Below are 20,924 nucleotides of genomic sequence, written 5' to 3' on the forward strand. Positions count from 1 at the left end.
AAGTGTGTTGGTTATTCTGCGAGCCCTATCGCGCTGAAGAAAGGTGTCTGGCCTCGAGGATCGTTGTGCCACCTGGTGGCTGACTGTTGCCAGTGGAGAAAGAAAGAAACCCAGCCCAAGCGCCACCAACTGGTCAAATACATTTACAATTTTAATTGGCTTTTATTTTGAAAACCCAACGCATCTAGCTTGTAGAACTCAACACAGGAAAATATTCGCCCAGTTAGCAGTCATCGGTTCATGGCGGTCTACAGTGCATCCAGTTGGTCGCGTGAGGGATAGCTCAAGCTGAGGCCCTGAGAATATACTGAAAGGTAAATATAAGAAAAAATGGGGCGATTCCAAAAAACGGTTTGAGTTTGTCGAACTGCTGAATATTTTTTTGTGACTGCCGGCTTTTTAGCTGTCTAGTTAGCAAGTCTTGAGCTCGCCTTGATACGTCGTTATAGCAGCCTACATTGGCAAGCCAGGAGGAGAGGCAGAAATGCGTTGCTAGCTAGTACAGGGTAGTCTTTAACTAACGACACGATCTGCAACTACTCCTTTGCCTCCTCCTTAACCAGTGGCTACGTTGTACAGCTTGACAACGAGTTGTAATTTAGTATTGATTTGTCATTTTGATTTAAAGTCTCTTTTCCATATAGCTAAGCGAGTTATTGATAGATGCTAGCTGCGTAAACCTGTAATGTCAGGCATGCTGCTGGCCATAGACGTGTCTATATCCCCAGCTGACAATGTTGGATTGCTGTGGTTGTCAAGTAAGTAAATTGTTGCACTTAGATCGAATCCCAGTCCACACTGCGAATTAACTACTAGTTGAGTCGCGTACTACGTTGTAGAAATTGTTGACTAGGGCCAAGGGGCATTGGGCAATCGAGATGAATGGATGACATTGCTATCCAATGGCCTTCCCGCATCTATATTGTATATCCATTGCCCTGTTGTTTTGAGCTCAGAAGAGGGCTCCAACCGTATAGGCTACCACAAGAAGCTAAAAACGTACTGCTTTCTCATGTCAATATAATTGGATGTATTGAATTGTCGTGCCAAGAGGACAGGTTCAAGATTACCTATCTGATAGGAGTAATATTAGAAGTTGACTTTACTAAAGACAGCCATTAGACTTATTTTCAGAAAGAAGAACGAATTAGTTCCAGGTAGTTGTTTATTTGGAGACTTTTCTGACGTCTAAATCATGTCAAATAGTAAAAGCCAGTAGATGGTGGCATTACTATCAGATATCTGAAAGGCATCAGCTGAATATGCTGAATGACATCAGCATATCATCCTTGGACACCTGACTTATTTGTCAATGCATATTTTCCATAGTGTTTTATAATGGTCACTCTTATGTCAACATTAATAGTGAAGGTAATGATATATCGTGAGAAAAAGGTTACTTATGAGTGTATGGTCATGGATTGAATTGACATGAACCGAGTGTGACAGGCCAGTGTGACGGTTCTTATGTAATAAGACTATGCTCTCTTTCGGCCAGCGCTGCCCCAAGGTTATAACCTGTCATGCCATGTCTGTCATCTTCCCCAGCCTCACAGCCCCTCCGGAGCACGATGGCAATGGGACCAGGTTAAGAGCGTTGTACCTGCAGGGACATGGAGAGACGGCCATGATGACGGACGACACACTCAATAGCTCCCAACTCTCCTTCAAGGTGGCTGCCCTGCGGGTGGTGGACCTGCCCCTCTCGGTCTACAACTCCCTAGCGCAGGTGAGGAAAGCAAGTCTCTGGAGTGGTCCTACATCAGGTCTTGCACACTCAAAGGAAGCTGAACGAGTCCTTTGTACTCACACCCCGGGTAAACTGTCATGTACACTTGTGTCAAATCAAAGGGAAAACACTGCTGAAATGCGATGCGTCGGAACGTTTTCTGAATGGCAAAAGTGTCATCCTCATCAGCCGTGGTGCGAATTCCGATATGAACTCCAGCCTCTGGCTCAGCAGTGAGCCTGCCCCAGTCTTCTCTACCTCCTCTGACGAGTGCACCATGTCAGGAAGTGTGCACTAAACAAGATCACAGGTCATGTGTCTGGTTAACCCCTACTGTTTGTTTTGACCGTGCCAAGGCCAAGGGCTTTGAGAGGAGGGACGTTGGCCAGCGACTCAGCTTGATCGCTTCTAATGACAGGGGTGAGGTGTTGTTGCCGTGGAGACGCATTGGTGTTTGGCGTCGGCGTTTGGAGCCACGTCGCCATTTAGTCTCCCATGTCAGCTGGGATGTTGTGGGAGCATGTTAGATGTTTGTTAGCGACATGGTTTGATGACAGGAAAGAGACCCAGGATGAACTGCTGGTGTGAACTAGCTGTGCTTTTAAACAATCCGTATCTTATCCCATTAGGCAGGAAGAGCCAAGTTTTGGAAGTGAATGTCACAGCTGTCATCTCTCTCCGCGTCTTATGTCGTCTTTTATTTCGCGAGTAGCAATTTTCTTAATGTAAAAGGCTCTGTGTCAAAGCCCCTTTACCATTACCGTGAATACAATTCTATACATTCTGCATAAGAGTTTAAAAGGGCTCAAACAGATATGAAGCTCTTTGTTTCATTATGAAACTATAAGGCTTTCCATGCTCTCTTTCAACCCCCCCCCCACACACACACGCCACCAGTGCCAGGGCTGTTTTGTGCAGATTGTCACGTCCCCACCTGAAGCCAGTAATGTCTCAATCGGTTTCTGGATGTCTTTGCTTGACAAGATAGAATGTAATCCTTCCAGTTCCAGATCGAGCCTGCGTCCTTCTCGTGTCCACAGCTGGACTGAGTACCAGACTGAGGGTGTCCTCTTCATCCCCCCTCAGGTCCACCTCAGCACTGGCACCAAGAAGCTGATGGCCGCCACGGCCTTCGGGGCCGTCTCCCTCCTCTTCCTCGCGCGCCACTTCCAGAGGAGGAAGGGCAGGAAGAAGGCCCTGCCGCCCCAGTGGGAGCAGGCCGGGTTTGAGTTCCCCTCCCCAGTCCACCTGGAGAAAGGTACGGCCTGCTGTCAGGGCGACGTGCTCGGGGGATCCTCGTTTGAGCAGCGTCTCCCCTACTGCTGAGCCTAATGTAGTGTTTTGATCCAGCGTTCAGGGACAAAATTAAGTTGGTACTACACTGGTCGCTTTTTGCCCATGTTGTTTTTCACAGACTTCATAAAGAGTAGAGTAGTATTGTATAGATTCTGTGTGGGGGGGAATTGTACTGTCAAGGCTACTGTAATGGGCACAATGCAGAATATACAAAACAAGAGGATATACTTTATGTAAATGTGCATTATGTCGGTTAATGATGTACTTGCTTGGCCATGCAGAAGAAAATGAACCACTCCGCTTGGCCTGTATAGACTCGTGCAGTTACCCCAGTGATACCGTAAACTGTAGCACAGGCAGCAGGGAGAGGATTCAGTTTGTAACTAAAAGGCAAGGCAGGCTGCTGTTCCAGCTTCTCATGTGAGGAGGTCTGGTAGGAGGAGCGCTGGTGGTGGAGCGGCGGTAGAATAGAGCCCACTCACGCAAACTTTGCTACACAACGCCCCTCGACATCGACGCAAAGTAACCCTCCGTGTCTCTCTCGTGCTCTCCCTCTCTGTTTAGACAGCGGCAGTCGGCAGCAGCTCACCCTGTCCCTCAACTCCAAGAACGGGTACTCGTGCGGCCTCCTGCCCATGGCAGGGCCGTACAGCAAGCTGTCTGGATCCCTCCAGAGCCTGACCTCGGTACACAGCCCGCTAGAAACACACACCTCCACATCCTCACCAGCCTTCGACACTACCAGCACCTTATCAGCAGACCATCAGCATCCGCCCGCCTACAGGAGGAATTTGAGCCGCCCGTGATGTCATCCCACCCGGTTGGGAAAGCTGGAGTGATACGGGTTAGGGTGGTTAATGTGTGTGTTGACCTCAGGGATGACTGTGTGTGTGTGTTGCTCCCCAGGTGAAGAGCATTAACTCCTCCAGTAGCTGCACGTGCGCCAACGGCTCCAGCTGCTGGGACAGGCAGGCCGACGACGACATCTGCAACGTGGTCAACATTCCCGTCACCACCCCGGAAAACCTGTACCTGATGGGTAAGGACACACACAGTAACACACACACACACACTCCTTGTACCGTGCGGCCGAGTCTGCAATGCCTTCAGTGCAGAGACGAGAGGTGCATGTTGGGTAAATATATGCGTGTGTGTGGCGACCAGGTATGGAGCTGTTCGAGGAGGCTGTGAGGAGGTGGGAGCAGGCGTTGACGTTCAGGAGCAGACAGGCTGAGGACGAGGCCAGCTGCTCCTCCGTCAGACTGGGGGCCGGAGACGCCATCGCCCAGGAGAGCATGGAGGTGAGCCAGCCCACACCAGCCCTGCTCACCACCCTGTACCCGCGTTGTACTGTGTCGCACAAGCACACGCCGAGAAACGCTGGTTGCCATCTCTTATCTACGGTTTGTCAAAAAACATGTACAGGAAATGTCTGTCTATGGTTGGTCAAAATGATTCGATGTAAGGCCTGTGATGTATAAAGTCTACAAGAATGTACTATGACTGACTGTGCTTAGAGAGGGGAACACTTGTGTCTAATGCCGGAATATCAATATCACTAAAGTTCATCGAAGAAGTTAGTGGATGTATTCTAATGATTCCTGAGGAGAAGACTGACTTGTCTCTCTGGAAGCACACCTCCCCCCCGTGTGCCTCGCTCCCCGAGGGGCGGGTGACCAATTACATTTAATAGAGTTAATCTTGGCGTGCTGCATGCTGTCCAAGCTTGAGATGGAATAGATGGACGTCTAGCATGTAAAAGCCCTTTCGTAATCCAACACTGACATAACCCGTGCTGTGAGGCCTGCAAGATGGCCCCTAGGCTAGCGTTACCTGTCTTGAGGTCACAAAGTGATTAGAAGGCTTGGGAGGGCAGACCTGAATCTTTGGCACCCAAACAGCAGCTGTGTGTGGGGCTGGGCTTCCTAACAGAGCCCCCCCCCCCCGGAGGGCTTAGTAAAGATTACTGGAAGATGTCTGCAGAGAGAGCTGGGTAGTTTGTGTCGCTGTGGGAAATACCCTACTCTTGTTTGGATTTGGATGTTTATCCCTACCTTATGCTTAGGTACAAACACACGTTATGGGTACATACCAGTGTCCTTCCAAATAGGCCTAATCCAATACACAGTTCAAGGTTCGTCTATAAATAACCTCGACCAGCTACCAACCCTAACCTACTAATCTAAAAAAGTAACGTTGCCAGTCGGCACCGTCTTCTGTTGGTTCAATACCCTGTTAGCACACGTCTTGCCCGTGAATATGTATTTTTGTCTTATCAATATAGACACGTGTGGATAGAGAACACATGTAGAAAGAACGCACCCTGACAATGGGTCAGATGTGTGAGGTCGTGGTTGTTAAACGTGTGTGTGTGTCCCCAGGACCTGATCAGTGCAGAGTTCATCCTGAAGCTGGAGTCTCTGCTGAAGAGGGCCTACCGCCTGCAGGAGGAGTTTGAAGGAGCTCTGGGAATGTCTGAGCCTTCCTCCCATTGCAACAGCAGTGAGTCGCACGCACACACACACACAGTGTCAAGGGCACTTGTCCTCTTCCTTGATAAACATCGGCTGTAGGCCAACTTTTGTGACAACAGCTGTCACCTGTCATTGAAGCCCTTTTACCTCTGCTGTTGAGTACACAGAGGCAAACGATAGGTAATGCTTTTCCCCTCTGTGTATAAAACACATTTGAGAGTTATATCCTGATATTATAATCCTAGTGTCAGTGAAGAGTATAATACCCCCAGTGCTAGAGGTCTGTTTTACAGATGATTTATTTTGAGTTCCTTAAGGCAGCTCTCCCCTAGCTAACCACAGCCATAACATTCTCTCAAGCCCAGTGTGCTTAACAATAGCAGCTAACCTCAGTCCATGCACTGAGCACAGTGCTGCTAATGTGTCTGCTGGCATCAGGCCAAAGCACTCTTCCTGTTCTACACGGCTTTTCGGACACGTCTCTGTAGTTCACGCACAAGGAAAATCTTTCCAACTCGTTCTCAAGGAGCCGATTGGCCAGTCCCGGATGGCTCCCGTGCTCTGACAGGTTGAGGTGTTGTGCCGTGTCCTCCTGTCCCAGATCAGAACCCAGACATGTCGGGGCGGGACGAGCTGGACGACCCCTGCCTGAGAGACTCCACCAGCATCGCCTCCACAGACTCCTTTGTGTCTGCCGCCGAGGTAAAGTAATACACCACACCTGTAGTAGTACACTACTATACCTGTAGCACACTACCTCAGCTGTAGTAGTACACTACCTCCCATATAGTAGTACACTACCTCCCCTATAGTAGTACACTACCTTCCCTATAGTAGTACACTACCTCCCCTGTAGTAGTACACTACCTCCCCTGTAGTAGTACACTACCTTCCCTGTAGTAGTACACTACCTTCCCTGTAGTAGTACACTACCTTCCCTATAGTAGTACACTACCTTCCCTATAGTAGTACACTACCTCCCCTGTAGTAGTACACTACCTTCCCTGTAGTAGTACACTACCTTCCCTGTAGTAGTACACTACCTTCCCTGTAGTAGTACACTACCTTCCCTGTAGTAGTACACTACCTCCCCTGTAGTAGTACACTACCTTCCCTGTAGTAGTACACTACCTTCCCTATATTAGTACACTACCTTCCCTATAGTAGCACACTACCCACAGTACGCTGCATGACGGCAGCTACGGCCATGTGTGCTCTCTCCACCTCCATGGTGTGTAATGTTGGAGGTGGATGTGTGACGGGGGTTAGGTCAGGAGCTGTTGGACCAGTATAGGAGAGCAGTGACGCTGTTCCCAGGGGGCGGTCTGATTAAAACGCTCTAAATAACGCAGGGCAGCCCCGTCATCTCTCCTCCTCAATGATAAACCCAGGAGGAGGTTGGTCTGCCCTTGCTCTCGCAGTCAGGAGTCTCTGTTTCTAACTTACATTTAGTCATTTTAGCAGACACTCTTATCCAGAGCGACTTACAGTAAGTACAGGGACATTCCCCCAAGGCAAGTAGAGTGAAGTGCTTTGCCCAGGGACAATGTCATTTGTAGATGTACATGTAGATTGTATTAGACGCCAACCCTTATAAGAATGCTTCTAGTTCCGTCTTCATAGAAACTTCTGACCAGTTCTGCCATTTATGACTGAGGAGAGCTGAGCTAAAGCTCCACCATGTATAAGTAGGTCAGCGCTCCTGCGGTGTGTGGAGGAGGCCTCTATAAATAGCATTAAACGTTCCTACATCTGTGCCACCAGCGCACTGCTCAGAAGCAAGCCATCCCATGTTGTCTGTAATCAAAATGGAGTGCAGGGACCTGTCTGGTTTTTTGACGTGTCTGGTTTCAAGACTCGGCACGTTTGACCAAGACAGTAGCTGTTCTCAGTAATGTCAGACCTGGTCTTAACCAGACCAACCTAGGACTTGACCCTAGACTCTAATCTGTGGCTAGAAGGGTCGTCGTGTCTCAAGTTCAAAGGATTCTCAGGTTCAAGACCCACAGCTCCACTGTTTTACAGTGAGCACCATAGGGCTCATCAGGGGCTTACTTTGCTCTTACAGAACCCTTCTCTTTCCCCTCCACATCCATGACTGCATTGCCCCCCTCTCCCTCCCCTGGCTGGACCTCAGCTGTCTGAACACAGGGAGATGAGGAGTGTCTATGTCCTGGGCTCCCTGGGCCATTCCTCCTTCTACCAGGAGGCACTGCAGATGGCTGAGGACGGGAAGATCTCCTGCAGGGTGCTGAGGTAGGACGCACGGCCACCGTACTACGACTGTTTCACCACTGTACTACGACTGTTTCACCACCGTACACCGACTGTTTCACCACCGTACACTGACTGTTTCTCCTACATGGGCCTCTCAGATCATCACTCAGCTGATCGTATACTTGTGCTATGTCCTTCCTGGCAGTTCACTCTGTACCAGTCAAGATGAAGTTGAAAGACAAGACCGAGTTACTCTGTGGTTGTAACATTGTGTTGACATTGTTTCTTGCGTCTTTTTCAGGACGGAGATGCTGGAATGTCTTGGGGACACAGACTTCCTGGCCAAGTTGCACTGTGTGAGGCAGGCGTGCCAGGTATACATCTCAACCATGTTCACTATGACAATGGAACAGTTGTGCTCCGTCGATCTTGTGTACTTATTATTATGGTCTGTCACCTGCAGCTTATCCTGTGTGAGAGAGCTACGAGGACGTTTCTGGCTGACACGGGGAAGAAGACCCTGTCTTCCATCATTGTAAAAGCGCGTAAGGTAAGACAAGATACCCACACGTCAAAACGTGACTGTCCTTATGTAGACGTGCTGAACGCATCAAGTGAACCTGACCAACTGACTGGGACTCTTACCGGCCGACAGAGCCCAAAGAGATTCGAGGAAGTGTTTGAGGAGATGATTTCCTTTCTGGAGCACCCGGAGCACTGGGAGAACACAGAGGTGGAGCTGGCCACACGAGGGGTGAGACGAAACTGGAAACCGGCGCCCCCAAAACGGACATATTGGCAGTCCCTTCATCCATAATTGATATATCTTCAAATTAAACACTGTTTACTGGGTTATATCAAGTATTTAGCCGTACTAGATGCCTGTTAAACCGATCCTCCATTCGTCCTCCAATGGGGCAGGTCAAGCATTTGAACTTCTACGACATCGTGTTGGACTTCATCCTCATGGACTCCTTTGAGGACCTCGAGAACCCGCCGATCTCCATCCAGAACGTGGTCAACAACCGCTGGCTCAACAACTCCTTCAAAGAGACGGTAAGTTTGGCAGGAGAGCACAATGTCAGCACAACGACTTGTGTTGTGCGTTTCTGTTCCGGCGTTTCCACTCACGTTGGCCCTGTTTTGGATCCACAGGCCGTGGCATCGAGCTGTTGGTCGGTGCTGAAGCAGAAGAGGCAGCACATGAAGGTACAGGACTGCCTCAATGAACAGCACCCCCCCCCCCCCTACCCGACACCCTGGAAGCTGTCATCAATACCAGTTCTGTCTACCACAGCAATTGAGAATTTCTCCTGTCTGTTGTCCTTAGGTGCCTGATGGATTCATTGCCCATGTCTATGCTGTGTGTGAGCAGATCAGTCCCGTCCTGGCGTGGGGCTTCCTGGGGCCCAAGAGCTCCCTGCATGACTTCTGCTGCTTCTTCAAGGTAACGCTCAGCTTGGTCCTACCGCACTTTGAACCCTGGGTGTCGGCGGCATCATGTGTGATGTACCAGACTGCACCACTGATCCTGATGTCAGAAATCCCATGTGGAGTTTTGAAGCACCAGTCTTGCGCCTCCAACTCCTGAACTCGGTGTCTCACGGTTAACTGCTCTGGGGTTTTTTTTTTTGCAGGACCAGGTGGTGTACTTCCTGAAGGATATCTTCGACCTGGAAAAGGTGAGGTACTTGAGCGCGGAGAGCCTGGCGGAGGACATGCTCCACCTGCTCCACCGGCGCTCCGAGCTCCTGCTGGCCTACCTGGGGGCCGACTCCCTGCGCCACCTCAACGGCTGCGTCGGCCCCCAAGTGACTCTGGTGCCTAGTGCCCTCCTGGAGGCACGCGTGCTGTAGGAGACCGCTCCTCCTCCTCCCTCACCACCTCTGCCCTCCCATACATCCATGACGACGACTCACCCGTTCTGATGGTTACCCCCGCCCCCCCACCGTTCTTCAGAAGTGCAGTCTCTCCACCTCACCCTCGTTACAGTGCCATTTCAATGCACGTCAAATGTGGATGTTCTACTTTTTCCTACGATAGCGTTTGTGTAAACTTGCAGTGAACTGCGTTTTGACAAAAAGGTTTCTGCTGATCAATATGCATTGTAAATTGAATAGTACTTGAAGAGAACAGCATACAAGGATCTTCTGTGCTGTTTGGCACACTAGTTTTATCTTAGTATTTATTTTATTGTACTTGAAAAGGTATGTGTGACATCTATATTTTTAAAGCTTAAAAATGATCATTTTACATATGTAATATTTAATATCTTTACACAAGTCATGGTTTGCCGTGTCATACCCTGCATTGTGAATCAGCTAGTGAACCATGGGCAGGTTGTCTGGTTTGGGAGCTGACATTAGGCCAAATATGACTTGGTCTGCTTTTGTGACCTGTAGTCCTTGCTCACTGTATAACTTAAGGCCTCACATTGCTGCTAACATGCCTTGTAAAGGTGATCCTCTTCCAAATTATTACCAGACCTTTTATTTAACTCAAGTAAATCTAAACAGTGAGCACCAAGTATATAAGTAACATTTTCCTTGGTTAAAGTCCATATTCAACATTGGTGTCCCATCAATAGTACCATTCTATTCTACAGATTTGGGAGAAATATAAACTATTTGCATTAAACTAGAAATGAGTAATCTTGCTGTGATCAGGCTGTCCCTGGCATGTTTTACTGTGGCAGTCACCATGTTGGTCTTTGAGCACACTAAATATAAAGCCTTACTGTCTTCAGTACTCATGCTCCAGCCCTGTGTCTCATCATTGAATGTATTGTACTCACCTGTTAATTGTTGTATTGCCTATAAGCTGGTTTGTACTTGTGGTCCTTGTGGGCATAACCAATAAAACGATGACAATGGCGTGACTGACACACGACAGGTCACTACAGTTAATTAAAAGCAATATCGTGGGATGACATCAATATGGGATGTCATCTGGGCAACATTGGAATGTAAGAAAATAAACTTGGTTTAAAAAAATAAATTGGTCCACAAATGTGTGTTGCTGTGACATTGAATTCCCTGTGGATAGTTCCAATTCTTTTTGTTGCATTAAACCTAGTTCTGTACAAATCCAAGAGAGTGAATTCAAAGGAACAGACTAAGTCAAATCTCTACAACTTTATTCATAGACGTGGCAACAATGCAGAAGTCAAAACTAATTTCAATAACAAATTAAAATACATTCGATAATATACACAGCACAGAAAACCTTGTTTGTTTACCTCTAAGGCATGCTCCACATTTCTCCCTTCTGTTTTGTCTTCTACACCCCCACGAACTCTGTCTTGAAACATTTAGCTCAGAGGGAGAGAGAGCATCTCAATCGCATATAGAAATATGCAAACGTGTTAAACTAGCAGGGACTCATTTGCTGTTTTTGTTGTTTTTATGAAACCAATCCAATTTACTGCCAAACGGTAGTGAAAAGCATGACATTGAAAGCCACAAAGGTACAACAGTTCCTGGTCTTCATCCAACTTTCTAAAGCACGGTCATATCTAATCCTTATTGATGATACTAGAGTGGCAAAGGCATTCAAGAGAAGCATGACATGAAAATATGCTATCAGACAGCTATCAGAATTCTATGGCAAAAATCAACAGACTAGGTTTGAAAGACAAGTCACAGAATGTACTTTTGCAATCACAGAAATCTGCATTCAGTTGCATTGCTTTGCTTTTTTGTTTGTTTACCTTATCACTGGAGCTCTCGAATGGTTTACGTTCAGCAGTGGGATAGACTCAAAGGATTCTTCCTTAGGGGACAAACTACCACAGGCCTGATTCTATGACCTACGCTTGCAGCATCCTCCAACACTGTGAGTGAGAAGTGAAGGCAGCAGTTTGAAAGGTATTTGCACTGCATTGTGGGGCATAACAAGTTCACACCAATTTGACAGCATGGGCATATGTACTTGACTGTTTCGACTCATTAGAATGCACATTTACTGGTCTCCGACCAGCACTGCATGCAGTACGTTCTAAATCATGTTACAGAGGAACAAGACTAGAACTAAATGCATCATCGACACTGCAAGACTTACCGGAATGCACAAATCATAGGCAATACTGACATACCTTCAAATGCACCACAAATATCTCAATGACACTGCAGTGAAATACTATACTGAGTGGGCTAACTCAAGTGGGAGACCTAAACTGTATTGCATTGTCTAAATCGATCAAAAACATGACGCATTACCATGCAAGTAATTCACACTAAAAAGGGCTATCAAATCAAAATCCTGGACATGACTTATGCTAAGCACAGCTGCATCTTACATGTAACTACACAGGGTAGGCATCTTGGGCATGTATTATAGGTCATTTTTTGGATCACAGGTAAAACACTGTTCCTTAGGTTTCGCTTACCTGTGTTATTGCAGCAGAACCTAAGGTGCAAGGTCTGGGATGACACTGCAAAGATCAGACATTGCACTGTTTGCCATCAGTCAACAGGTATAGTCATTCATTTGACTCAATTCAACAGCCTTCAATACAAGAGCTCATTTCGACTGGCATGTCAAGAAAGATGAATTGCACATCTACATCAATTTGAGCTAATCTGAAGCACTTGATCTACTGACAATCCACATGCTGATAATAGACATCAGTTAACAGAAACCTTCACATGCCATGTTAAAACAGTGCTGGAAACACAGTATCAATAAACATTACTGTGCAACTTCGGAATAATGTCAAACAAAATGGCATTTGTCGAACACAAATCAACGATCTCTGTTTGCCATCTTAGCAAAAATGGCACAAAGCAGTTAAAATGTATTTGTCTATCATAGTTCAGCTGCCTATCAATAGTGAAATATTCTGCCAAGAGCGGGTTAACTTGAAATTGAGAACACTGCTTACATATTGGAGGCCCTCAGTTCAGAGTTCACAAAAGAACAGTCCGACTGGCATTCCTACCTACAGAGAAGGGTCTAGAACAATAAACTACAATGCAAAAATGAAACATACTATATGGTTTCAGAGCCTAAACAGTACAGGTTAGGAAAGCATTGCAAAACAGAAAGGGTGAGGGGGTGTAACAGTCCTATCAGTCAAAAAGACATTGACGTTTCAAGAATCGCAAATTATTTCAAAATAACTCGGCCTCCAATGATACTTACCCAAAACATGGGGGGAAATTGTAATTTGACATACTACAAGTTGTTTTTTTTGCAGTTGCTCAAGGAAACACATCAAAACAGGAACTTGCTTTTCTTTAAGTCACAGTATTTGTACTTACAGTATAGGAGGGCTCAACGCATGGATGCAGGACTGCTTAGCCACCCCCGACCCTACAAACCTATGTTCTTATGCTGGATAAATACTAAGACAATGGGCAGAGCAACAAAAAAAACCACTTCATCTTTTTAGGGAATATAAAAACTGTTTTCAAATCCAGCAAATTTATACATTTGGGATTGCTTTGAAACATTTTGATATGGGGGAGAAAACAGACTTGAATGCAATGAAAGTTTCATACAGCAACAAGTTACCTGTCCTGAAAAAGAGCAGCAAAAAAAAAAAAAAACACTAAAAAAATATATGCATCACTTTTGCGACAACATTTCTGGCGAACACGTTAAAACTTCTTGCTTACCCCTTTTCTAATCTTGCCTGTTAGGGAGGAAATGACTAGCATTGCAATACAAAAAAAACGACCTCAAAGTCAGAAATCCAGGCTAAACATGAGACAGAATGCCACGAACTGCAGTTAATGCATGAGTAACATACGTTTGCCAACCCTAAGCCTTCCTATAAGACACATCCGCCTATGACTGACTAGTCAATGAAGACGAGGTGCATCACAAAGTCAATACGACAGGGAAATTGAATAGGTCTGAACCACTCGAGAGATCGGCACGACTTCAACATAACCAGGAGCCTTGTAGACAGTTGGAGAGAGACAGAGACAGGATAGCGCAACTTTCAGTCAGCAAATTTGGACAGTCAAAAAGAGAGATGGCCTGCATTTAGACTTCCTACCTCCCCAAAGATAAAACAAAAACTTACATAATTTTTTTTAAATTACCCATTCCTCTGTTTCCCCAACTTACCAACACAGAAGGTTTCATTTAGTTTTATTGCAAAACACAACAGGCATTTCATTTAAAAACTGAGATGATTTACATGGTAATGACTACAGTTATTAAACATGAGTTTTAACCACATAGCATGGCGATACAAGGCTGGAATGACCATATGTATTATAACCTCACTAAAAACAAACCATTCATTTACAAGGAAAAAAAGCAAAAAAAGTTGTTCTCCGGGGAATCTGCCATCTATGTGAAACACTTTTCAAACCAAGGAAATTAAGATCTTCATCAAGGCGTCTGCATCCAAACATTTAACAAAGGATTTGTTTCGACAATGTAGCATTTACTTTATGTCCACTTCACATTACTGGCCCTGTGCAGGAGAAATACATAAAAAAAAATACGTTGCATGTTAACAGCAGAAACATTACTCTGCTTCCCAAAATATATATCAACGCCCTGTTGAGGGAGAAAAATGTGATCGTTAATTCTGCTGCTTTGCATATCCCACTGGAAACCTGTAAAAACCTGTGTTGGGAGGAAGGGGTTAATGCACAAAAACATATAAAGAAATATTTTGAGAACGCGGGAGTGGAAATGGGGGTTAAGAGCATTGACGTGAGAGATACAGACGCCACAGTACAGGAGACAGATGTGGAAGGGGAGGGGGGGTGGAACAGGGGGGAGGCTCGTAGCCGGGATGTACCTGAGGGGCTTGCGGGGCTCCGCCCATGGCCTGGGGGCTCCCCGTGCCGTAGTAGGCAGCCTGCTGGCGGTAGTACTCTGCCCAGGCAGCGCTGTAGTCCGGCTGGCCGCCTGGCTGGGTGGCCGCTGCTGCCGCCGTGGCCTGGGGAGCGGCTTGACCTGCAGAGGGAGCCAATCACATCGTTACCAACACGCCACCACAGCCAGGGGGTGACCAGGAGAGCAATTGTAACACAAGAGCCCGGCGCAGAGCGACCGCCGGTCAGGTCACTGGGTGAGGGGCGACTCCTAGTGAAAAGGAGTGTGAGAAGGGGAACGAACCCAGCACACGTCCTTTGGGTGGCGGGACAGAATCCTTCTGACTTGCTCTAGGGCAGCTGTGAGTACAGACACTCTACTGCAGAGGGCTGCGAGGGGGGCACAGCCACCCAGAAACACTCAAGTTACACTGGGCTAATCCCAAATGGAAAAACCCAACACAAGCCAACTTGTGTGGCGTTGTAAAGGCCTGGTGATAAGATTTTTTTTTTTTTTTGTAAGAATACTATGAGAATGTTACTGCAGAACAGGCTGATTTACAAATGGTCACCTTGTTTCTTGTAGTACTCCTCCCATGCTTTTGTGTAGTCCTGTGGCTGTTGGCTCTGCTGACCTAAAACATTATGCAGAAAGCAGGTTAACACAGCAGCAAAACCTCAACACATCTCTCAAAACATCTAACCCTTAACATGCAGCCCCCCCCCCCAAAAAAAAACCTCAACCCAAATACAGTTGATGGTCATAAAAAAAAAAGAATAGGTTTACATGCAACTATAAAACTTGTATGGGTGCATTCAATAACAGTACTGCAATCTTAGCACGTTAGCAAGTCAACAGTATGGACAAAAGGCCTAAAGGCTTGTGTGCTAAGCTACTCTTGCTCAGTGTTCTTTCTTCTGCCAGTCCCTGGCTACTCTGGACCTGTCTGTGGGTAGAGAAAGTACAGCAGTCTAAACAGCACAGGCTTGAAGGTCTCTCCAGCGGAGGACTGTGACCAGTCACTGCAGCCAGCAGAGCCCAACCTCTGGAAGTCTCTCACACACACCCCCCTCAAAAAAAGAGAATGCGTTGTCATTTCCAAGCCCCTTTGCCGTTTAGACTGGTCCTCATTTCGCTTAGTGTACGCTGAAGCTGCGTTTGGGGGGAGGGGGCGGGTGGACATTTATATACCCAATTTCTTGTAATATTCCTCCCAGGCCTTGGTGTAATCTGCCTGTCCACTCTGACCTGGAGCCTGCGGGTCACCTGTTAAAAATGGTACAATATAATTGATAACCATTCTTTTAAAGGCTGCAGTTAGTCCTCCACCTGCCTAGGTGGGGCTCTTGACCCCGACCAGGTAAAAAAATATATATATACACTATTCTGTCTGGCCAACCTGCTAAATGCAAAGCATTGCAAGACAGATAGAGCCAAAGCAACTGGTTAAAGCATGAAGTGATGGCAAAGCAAGCTAAAACTGCACGCTTTAGTTTTGGGCTACGGCACCCATCCCATGGCTGTTTAGGAGGCTATTCTGAGCAGATCTATTCTACGCATGTGGGATTTTCAAAACCCAGCATTGGGGGTTGGGGGGGGCAAAGTTAAGCAGGCTGCAAGGGGAAGGTTACCTTGGCCGTTGGTCTGTGCTGTTCCCGGGGCTCCGCCGGTTGGGGTCATGGGGGCCTGAGGCTGCTGCTGGTACTGGGAGTAATAGGCTGCCCAGGCTGCTGCGTTGGCATCTGCGGCTGCTTTACCTTAGACACAAGCACACATCAGCTCTCTGCTCTGCTCCAAACTGGAATATCACATGTGGCTCTCCCGGAGCTCCTGTGGAGGACCCACAGTGCCGGTGCAGAGTGGTACTCACCGGGGTCTGGCTGGCCCTGCTGCCAGTGTGGGAAGCCGTTGCCCCAGCCCTGAGGCTGGTACGGAGCAGGAGGACCGCTGATGGGGAGAGGGAGGAGGCAAAAAGACACACCATGAATCCTCTGTTAGATCACAGTGTGAAAATATTTGGGGTGGGGCTGTAGAGAAACTCACTGTGGCCCTGGTGGTCCCTGGTTGTAGGGGCCTGGGTTGTAGGGGCCCATGGGAGCAGGAGGCCCAGGGGGGCCGTGTGGGGACGGGCCACCGTGTGGGCCGGGGGGGCCAGGGGGCCCATGAGGACCTCCCATTGGTGTGACCGGACCCTGAGAACAGCCAAACAGTGGAGAGTCAAACCACCACCCAAAGGATCCTGAACAGTTCCGAAATACTTTTGAAAGGACTGGTAAAAGAGCCTCACCCCAATCTTCTCCTCGACTAGCTGCCTGGCATAGTCTATCTGTTGGTGTGAGCCCCGGACGGTGAACATCTTGATGTTGGGGTCAGCGTTGGGCGGAGGGTTCCTCTGCAGCTCGATCCTGGCCCCGGACTGCTGGCTGATCCCTTTGATGGTCTCGCCCCCTGTGGAGAGGTACAAGAGAGGCCAACAGCACTTAAAACATCTGCATATGTCCACACTCCCGGCTCTACGGCGTATTTTCGAGGAGCACCAGGCAGGATGCTGGGAAGCCTGGGTGCAGCATTAGCGGGTTACCTTTGCCGATGATCAGGCCAGTCTTCATGGTAGGGACTGTGAAGGTGAACTCCTGCAGGCCCCCGGGGGGACCCATGTTCCAGTTGCCTTGGCCCCGACCCCGGCCCCTGCCCCCGTGGCCGGGAGGCCCCCCAGCCTGGACGCTCCTCAGCAGGTCGGAGATGATCTCCGCCGCATGCTGGGCCTGGTCGGGAGGCCCCATGATCTGAGCTATCCTCTCCGGCGTGCTGCCATCATCTAAAAGAAGGTAACAAGCAGTTACGGACCGGTGCCAGTGGGGGGAGGGGGGGGGGGGGGGGGGTTCCCTTAGTAACCTGCTGAGGGTTACTCAATTTGTTGATAATCCAGACACTCACCTGGTTTGAACTGGATCCTAACACCTGTGTCGCTTTGAATTTTCTTGATCATTTCTCCATTTCGGCCGATCACAATGCCCACGGCAAATCTAGGGACCGGGACCTAAGATGAGGGGACGGGAGAAAACGTTTGGTTTAATGTTCGGCTTACATAGAAATGCAGAAATCCGTTCAGTCAATCAACAGCTCTCAACAACAGTCCAAACTCAGCCTTACATCCAAGCCTTCTCCTCCTCCTCCTCCGCCGTTGCCACCGCCGCCTCCTCCTCCGCCTCCTCCCCCTCCCATCCGGGAGCCGTACTCCCCCCTCTGCTCCCTGAAGCCCTGCTCTCTGATCAGCTCCATCACCATCTCTTTAGCTTGCTGAGGGGAGAGAGAGGTGAAAGCTTAACGCCACAACCAGACTCATACCAGGTTACATGCAAACAATATAATACTACACTCGACATGTTTGGCGGCTTCTGGGCGCAGTGCATGAAGATGACCTACCTGAACTTTAAAAGGCTCTCCAGATATCCGGAGAGGTTTGTCTGCGCCTGTGTTCTGCGGTCCTTCTTGGATCATGACCATCTTCACGCCGGCTCGTTCCTGGTGGGTGGAACAGGGTTGTTGAAGTCAAAACAACAACATGGGAAGGCTTGCTTACGCAACATACATGGAAGGAAAAGCCATGTTACCGAGGGGACCAAGATAACGAGCTTCTCTCACCTGAAGTTGCTTGATGGTCTCTCCACCCTTCCCGATCACCAGGCCAGCTTTGGAGGCAGGGACCATGATCTCTTGGACGGACATGCCTGGTCCTTCATTGTGGTGGAACGCAGGCGTTGGTCTTCCCTTCTCCACAATCTCTGTTAGCAGCCTCTTAGCAGCCCTGGTGGAAACATCAAGGTGTCACTGATGCTCCACTACAGGGGCCAGTGTGGTATTCATCACTACAATGAGTGTTAAAAAGGGAACGCTACATACTGGATGGCATCAGGGGATCCGGTTAATGTCACCGACCTATCAGGCATACCTCCGCTGTCTGCATCACAGAGGGGGAAAAGTCAATCCAAAGATAGATTAACAAGTGCACTCGAAACATGAAACCATTTGAGAACATTCATATTTATATTTTGATGTTCGGTACACTAGACTCACCGGGGGCAATCTGTATTTTACAGCCTGATTCCTGTTGCATGCGGGATATCTGCTCTCCGCCTCTTCCAATAACTAAAATAACAAATGTGAATGTCAACACACATTTTTCCGTCTCAATCTGTAGTATGCTAAGGTGAAAACGTTTTACTCACTGAATCCAACCATTCCATCAGGGACCTTGAATTCCTCTGAAGACGATCTAGATTTTTTTTGTTATGTATATGAAATAAAGAAAGGCCATTAAATACTATCAAGTGAGTGGATGCAGGATTTTGGAAGAGAAACTTGTAGAAAACAAACCTTGGACCACCCATTCCTCCCATGCCACCCATTGCTGCCGAAAAAGCTGCAAGGAACACAAGATTGTCAGACATGACAGAACCAAAATAACATATTTGGATTCACACACAAAAATATCTTGATCCAGACCACATCTCAAGATACTTACGGTCATTTGGTGCCACTTTTTTTGTTTCTGGTTGGTCTATAAAGAGAGGGGGAAAAAACAGTGTAAGGAGTCATGTGGCACTCTTATAGGTGGCCTGCCAAGATCCTCAGAGCTGGAGCTGAGGGTTTATATTTCTGACGTGGAGAAATCGCTTTCTGGTACTGCCCTCAAAACAGCAATCATTATAAACCGTAAGAAAGACTGATTTACATTTAAAATTAGTGAGATAAACAAAAGCAACAAGCAGGCATCTTAGCTCTATGCCCTCTTAAAAGCACAATACTTTCAAAAGGGAAATAAGTCAAACCTGGCAAATCCTTTAGGCTATTTCACACAATTAAATCACACATAATATTAGCCTACAAATAAAAGTGTTCTATTGACGGTATAAATGCCAAATCTGGCAACAGGTAAGAAAAAGAACAAGCATGTACCCATGAACCACATCAACTAGCCTACATAATACTAGGCATTCACAGTACTAAGAGTCCAGCTTCAGATAATTGGCCTAGATGCCTATGGTGAGCAAAGGGATCCTGCCTGAGAAAGGAGAGTTCATTCCCTCCCGGTGACCTCTACTGTTCAGACTTGTCCAACAGTCATCTACATAGAGTGAATAGAATGAACACAGTCATACAAAAGAAAACGGCACGGCGAAACCTGGATGAAAAACCTAAGTATATTCGCCTCTCTCACGGAGAAATGCGCACAGTACTGAAATCACGAGGAGAAATGCAAAGTACAGGAAAACATGGGTTGGAACTTTTTTTACACAGCAAAACCCTGTTAAGTAACATTATCATTGCAGTTAAAATCCGATTCCAATTTAGGTAACAAACTTGTCTTGCTGCGCCAAAGGCGTAGCTTCAACTAAAAACATCCATGCAAGCATTCATAGCAAGTTTGTGTGCAATTTAAAGGGAAAACTATCATGTGTGTAAGGTAGCTCTGCATCCGTTGCCCGAAGGGCCTCGGTGGCTAGTAACTCACCGGCATCTTCTAAGGGCCTCTTCTGGCCACCGTATCCAAATTCGTTGGTTGTAGGTGAAGGAGTCACACCATCTCCTCCAATTTTAGCAGCGATCTGTAATAGACAAGAGATGCAAGACACTCAAAACCAAAACATGCACGCATACCAGGTAGTTTACTAACCGGAAATATTGGTTAGCTGGCTAGCTAACAACCAGACCTGATGAAATGTGTCTTGATTATAAATTACCTTCACCGACATGCTTAATGTATGGTTGACTTCAAACATAAACATTCTACATATAACGTGCTGGTCCAAAAATAGTTAGAGACTATATCAATTTCCACTACACATACAGTTCCATGTACGAGTAAGCAACATTCCAGCAAATACTGACGCCTTCTCAAGCACGCTAAGAACACTGCGGTGGAAAGTAGCTACTAGTAGCTGACTACAGTATAGTCCATGTTAGGCTGCTTAAGATGTTTACACATTACATCTTACAATCCAAAGCTATCAATAAGCCCACAGCCTTATATTTTACGGACGACAATTTACTAGACACTTAGCTAACGAAATATGGTACGTGGCAACATCCCTTTGTTCGCCCCAACTTTCCATTACGAGGAAGGCCGCAGTTGGCTTAGGTAGCCAGTGAGCGAACGTAGTATAGTCCGATTGCAATCAAGCGACTTAGTAGTTAGCTATTTAACCTATTTTTGCTACCATTGTAAACAATATAACATTATTACTTGTCGTGCTCGCTGTAGTGCGTCTTTAAACGCGTCGTTCATTCCACCACCAGCATTTGAGGACGGCGGAGCCACGTTCGAGTAGTCAGCCATATCTGCTTCGATTCGTCTCTCTTGTGCTCGAGACAGAGAAGATGGCCGTTTTCATTGATGGGGACTCTCGCGCTGCTACTGCGACATG

At 47.3% G+C, this 20,924-nt stretch overlaps 2 protein-coding genes across 8 annotated transcripts; one reads left to right on the forward strand and one right to left on the reverse strand.

Moving 5' to 3' along the window:
- Nucleotides 1–159: 159 nt before the first annotated feature.
- Nucleotides 160–10,713, forward strand: miga1 (mitoguardin 1). Its single transcript, XM_084708407.1, has 16 exons — nucleotides 160–314; nucleotides 1,549–1,729; nucleotides 2,816–2,987; nucleotides 3,590–3,711; nucleotides 3,932–4,064; nucleotides 4,190–4,326; nucleotides 5,407–5,527; nucleotides 6,101–6,201; nucleotides 7,637–7,755; nucleotides 8,018–8,090; nucleotides 8,180–8,266; nucleotides 8,372–8,470; nucleotides 8,638–8,772; nucleotides 8,872–8,925; nucleotides 9,047–9,163; nucleotides 9,354–10,713. The coding sequence occupies exons 2-16, from the start codon at nucleotides 1,628–1,630 to the stop codon at nucleotides 9,570–9,572; spliced, it is 1,791 nt and encodes a 596-aa protein (XP_084564533.1). The 5' UTR covers nucleotides 160–314; nucleotides 1,549–1,627; the 3' UTR covers nucleotides 9,573–10,713.
- Nucleotides 10,714–10,835: 122 nt separating this feature from the next.
- On the reverse strand, nucleotides 10,836–20,903 carry fubp1 (far upstream element (FUSE) binding protein 1). Of its 7 annotated transcripts, XR_014767192.1 has the most exons (22): nucleotides 20,744–20,903; nucleotides 20,012–20,105; nucleotides 19,562–19,624; nucleotides 19,022–19,057; nucleotides 18,874–18,919; nucleotides 18,726–18,772; nucleotides 18,574–18,645; nucleotides 18,400–18,457; nucleotides 18,142–18,304; nucleotides 17,923–18,021; nucleotides 17,650–17,796; nucleotides 17,434–17,536; nucleotides 17,078–17,314; nucleotides 16,784–16,944; nucleotides 16,540–16,688; nucleotides 16,367–16,443; nucleotides 16,128–16,253; nucleotides 15,688–15,762; nucleotides 15,068–15,130; nucleotides 14,480–14,637; nucleotides 12,104–14,146; nucleotides 10,836–11,548 (listed from the first exon to the last, which is right to left on the reverse strand). XR_014767192.1 is itself a non-coding variant. In XM_084708402.1 (21 exons), the coding sequence occupies exons 1-21, from the start codon at nucleotides 20,834–20,836 to the stop codon at nucleotides 14,138–14,140; spliced, it is 2,070 nt and encodes a 689-aa protein (XP_084564528.1). In that variant the 5' UTR covers nucleotides 20,837–20,903; the 3' UTR covers nucleotides 10,836–14,137. The 7 variants fall into 7 exon arrangements, 6 of the variants coding, with proteins under 6 accessions (XP_084564528.1, XP_084564527.1, XP_084564529.1 ...); XM_084708402.1 differs by having other exon boundaries at nucleotides 10,836–14,146; nucleotides 16,128–16,247; XM_084708401.1 differs by having other exon boundaries at nucleotides 10,836–14,146.
- Between the last annotated feature and the right edge of the window lie 21 nt (nucleotides 20,904–20,924).

This window comes from Hypomesus nipponensis, chromosome 10, assembly GCF_054491055.1.
Source record: "Hypomesus nipponensis isolate SF chromosome 10, ASM5449105v1, whole genome shotgun sequence".
Taxonomy (NCBI): Eukaryota; Metazoa; Chordata; class Actinopteri; order Osmeriformes; family Osmeridae; genus Hypomesus; species Hypomesus nipponensis.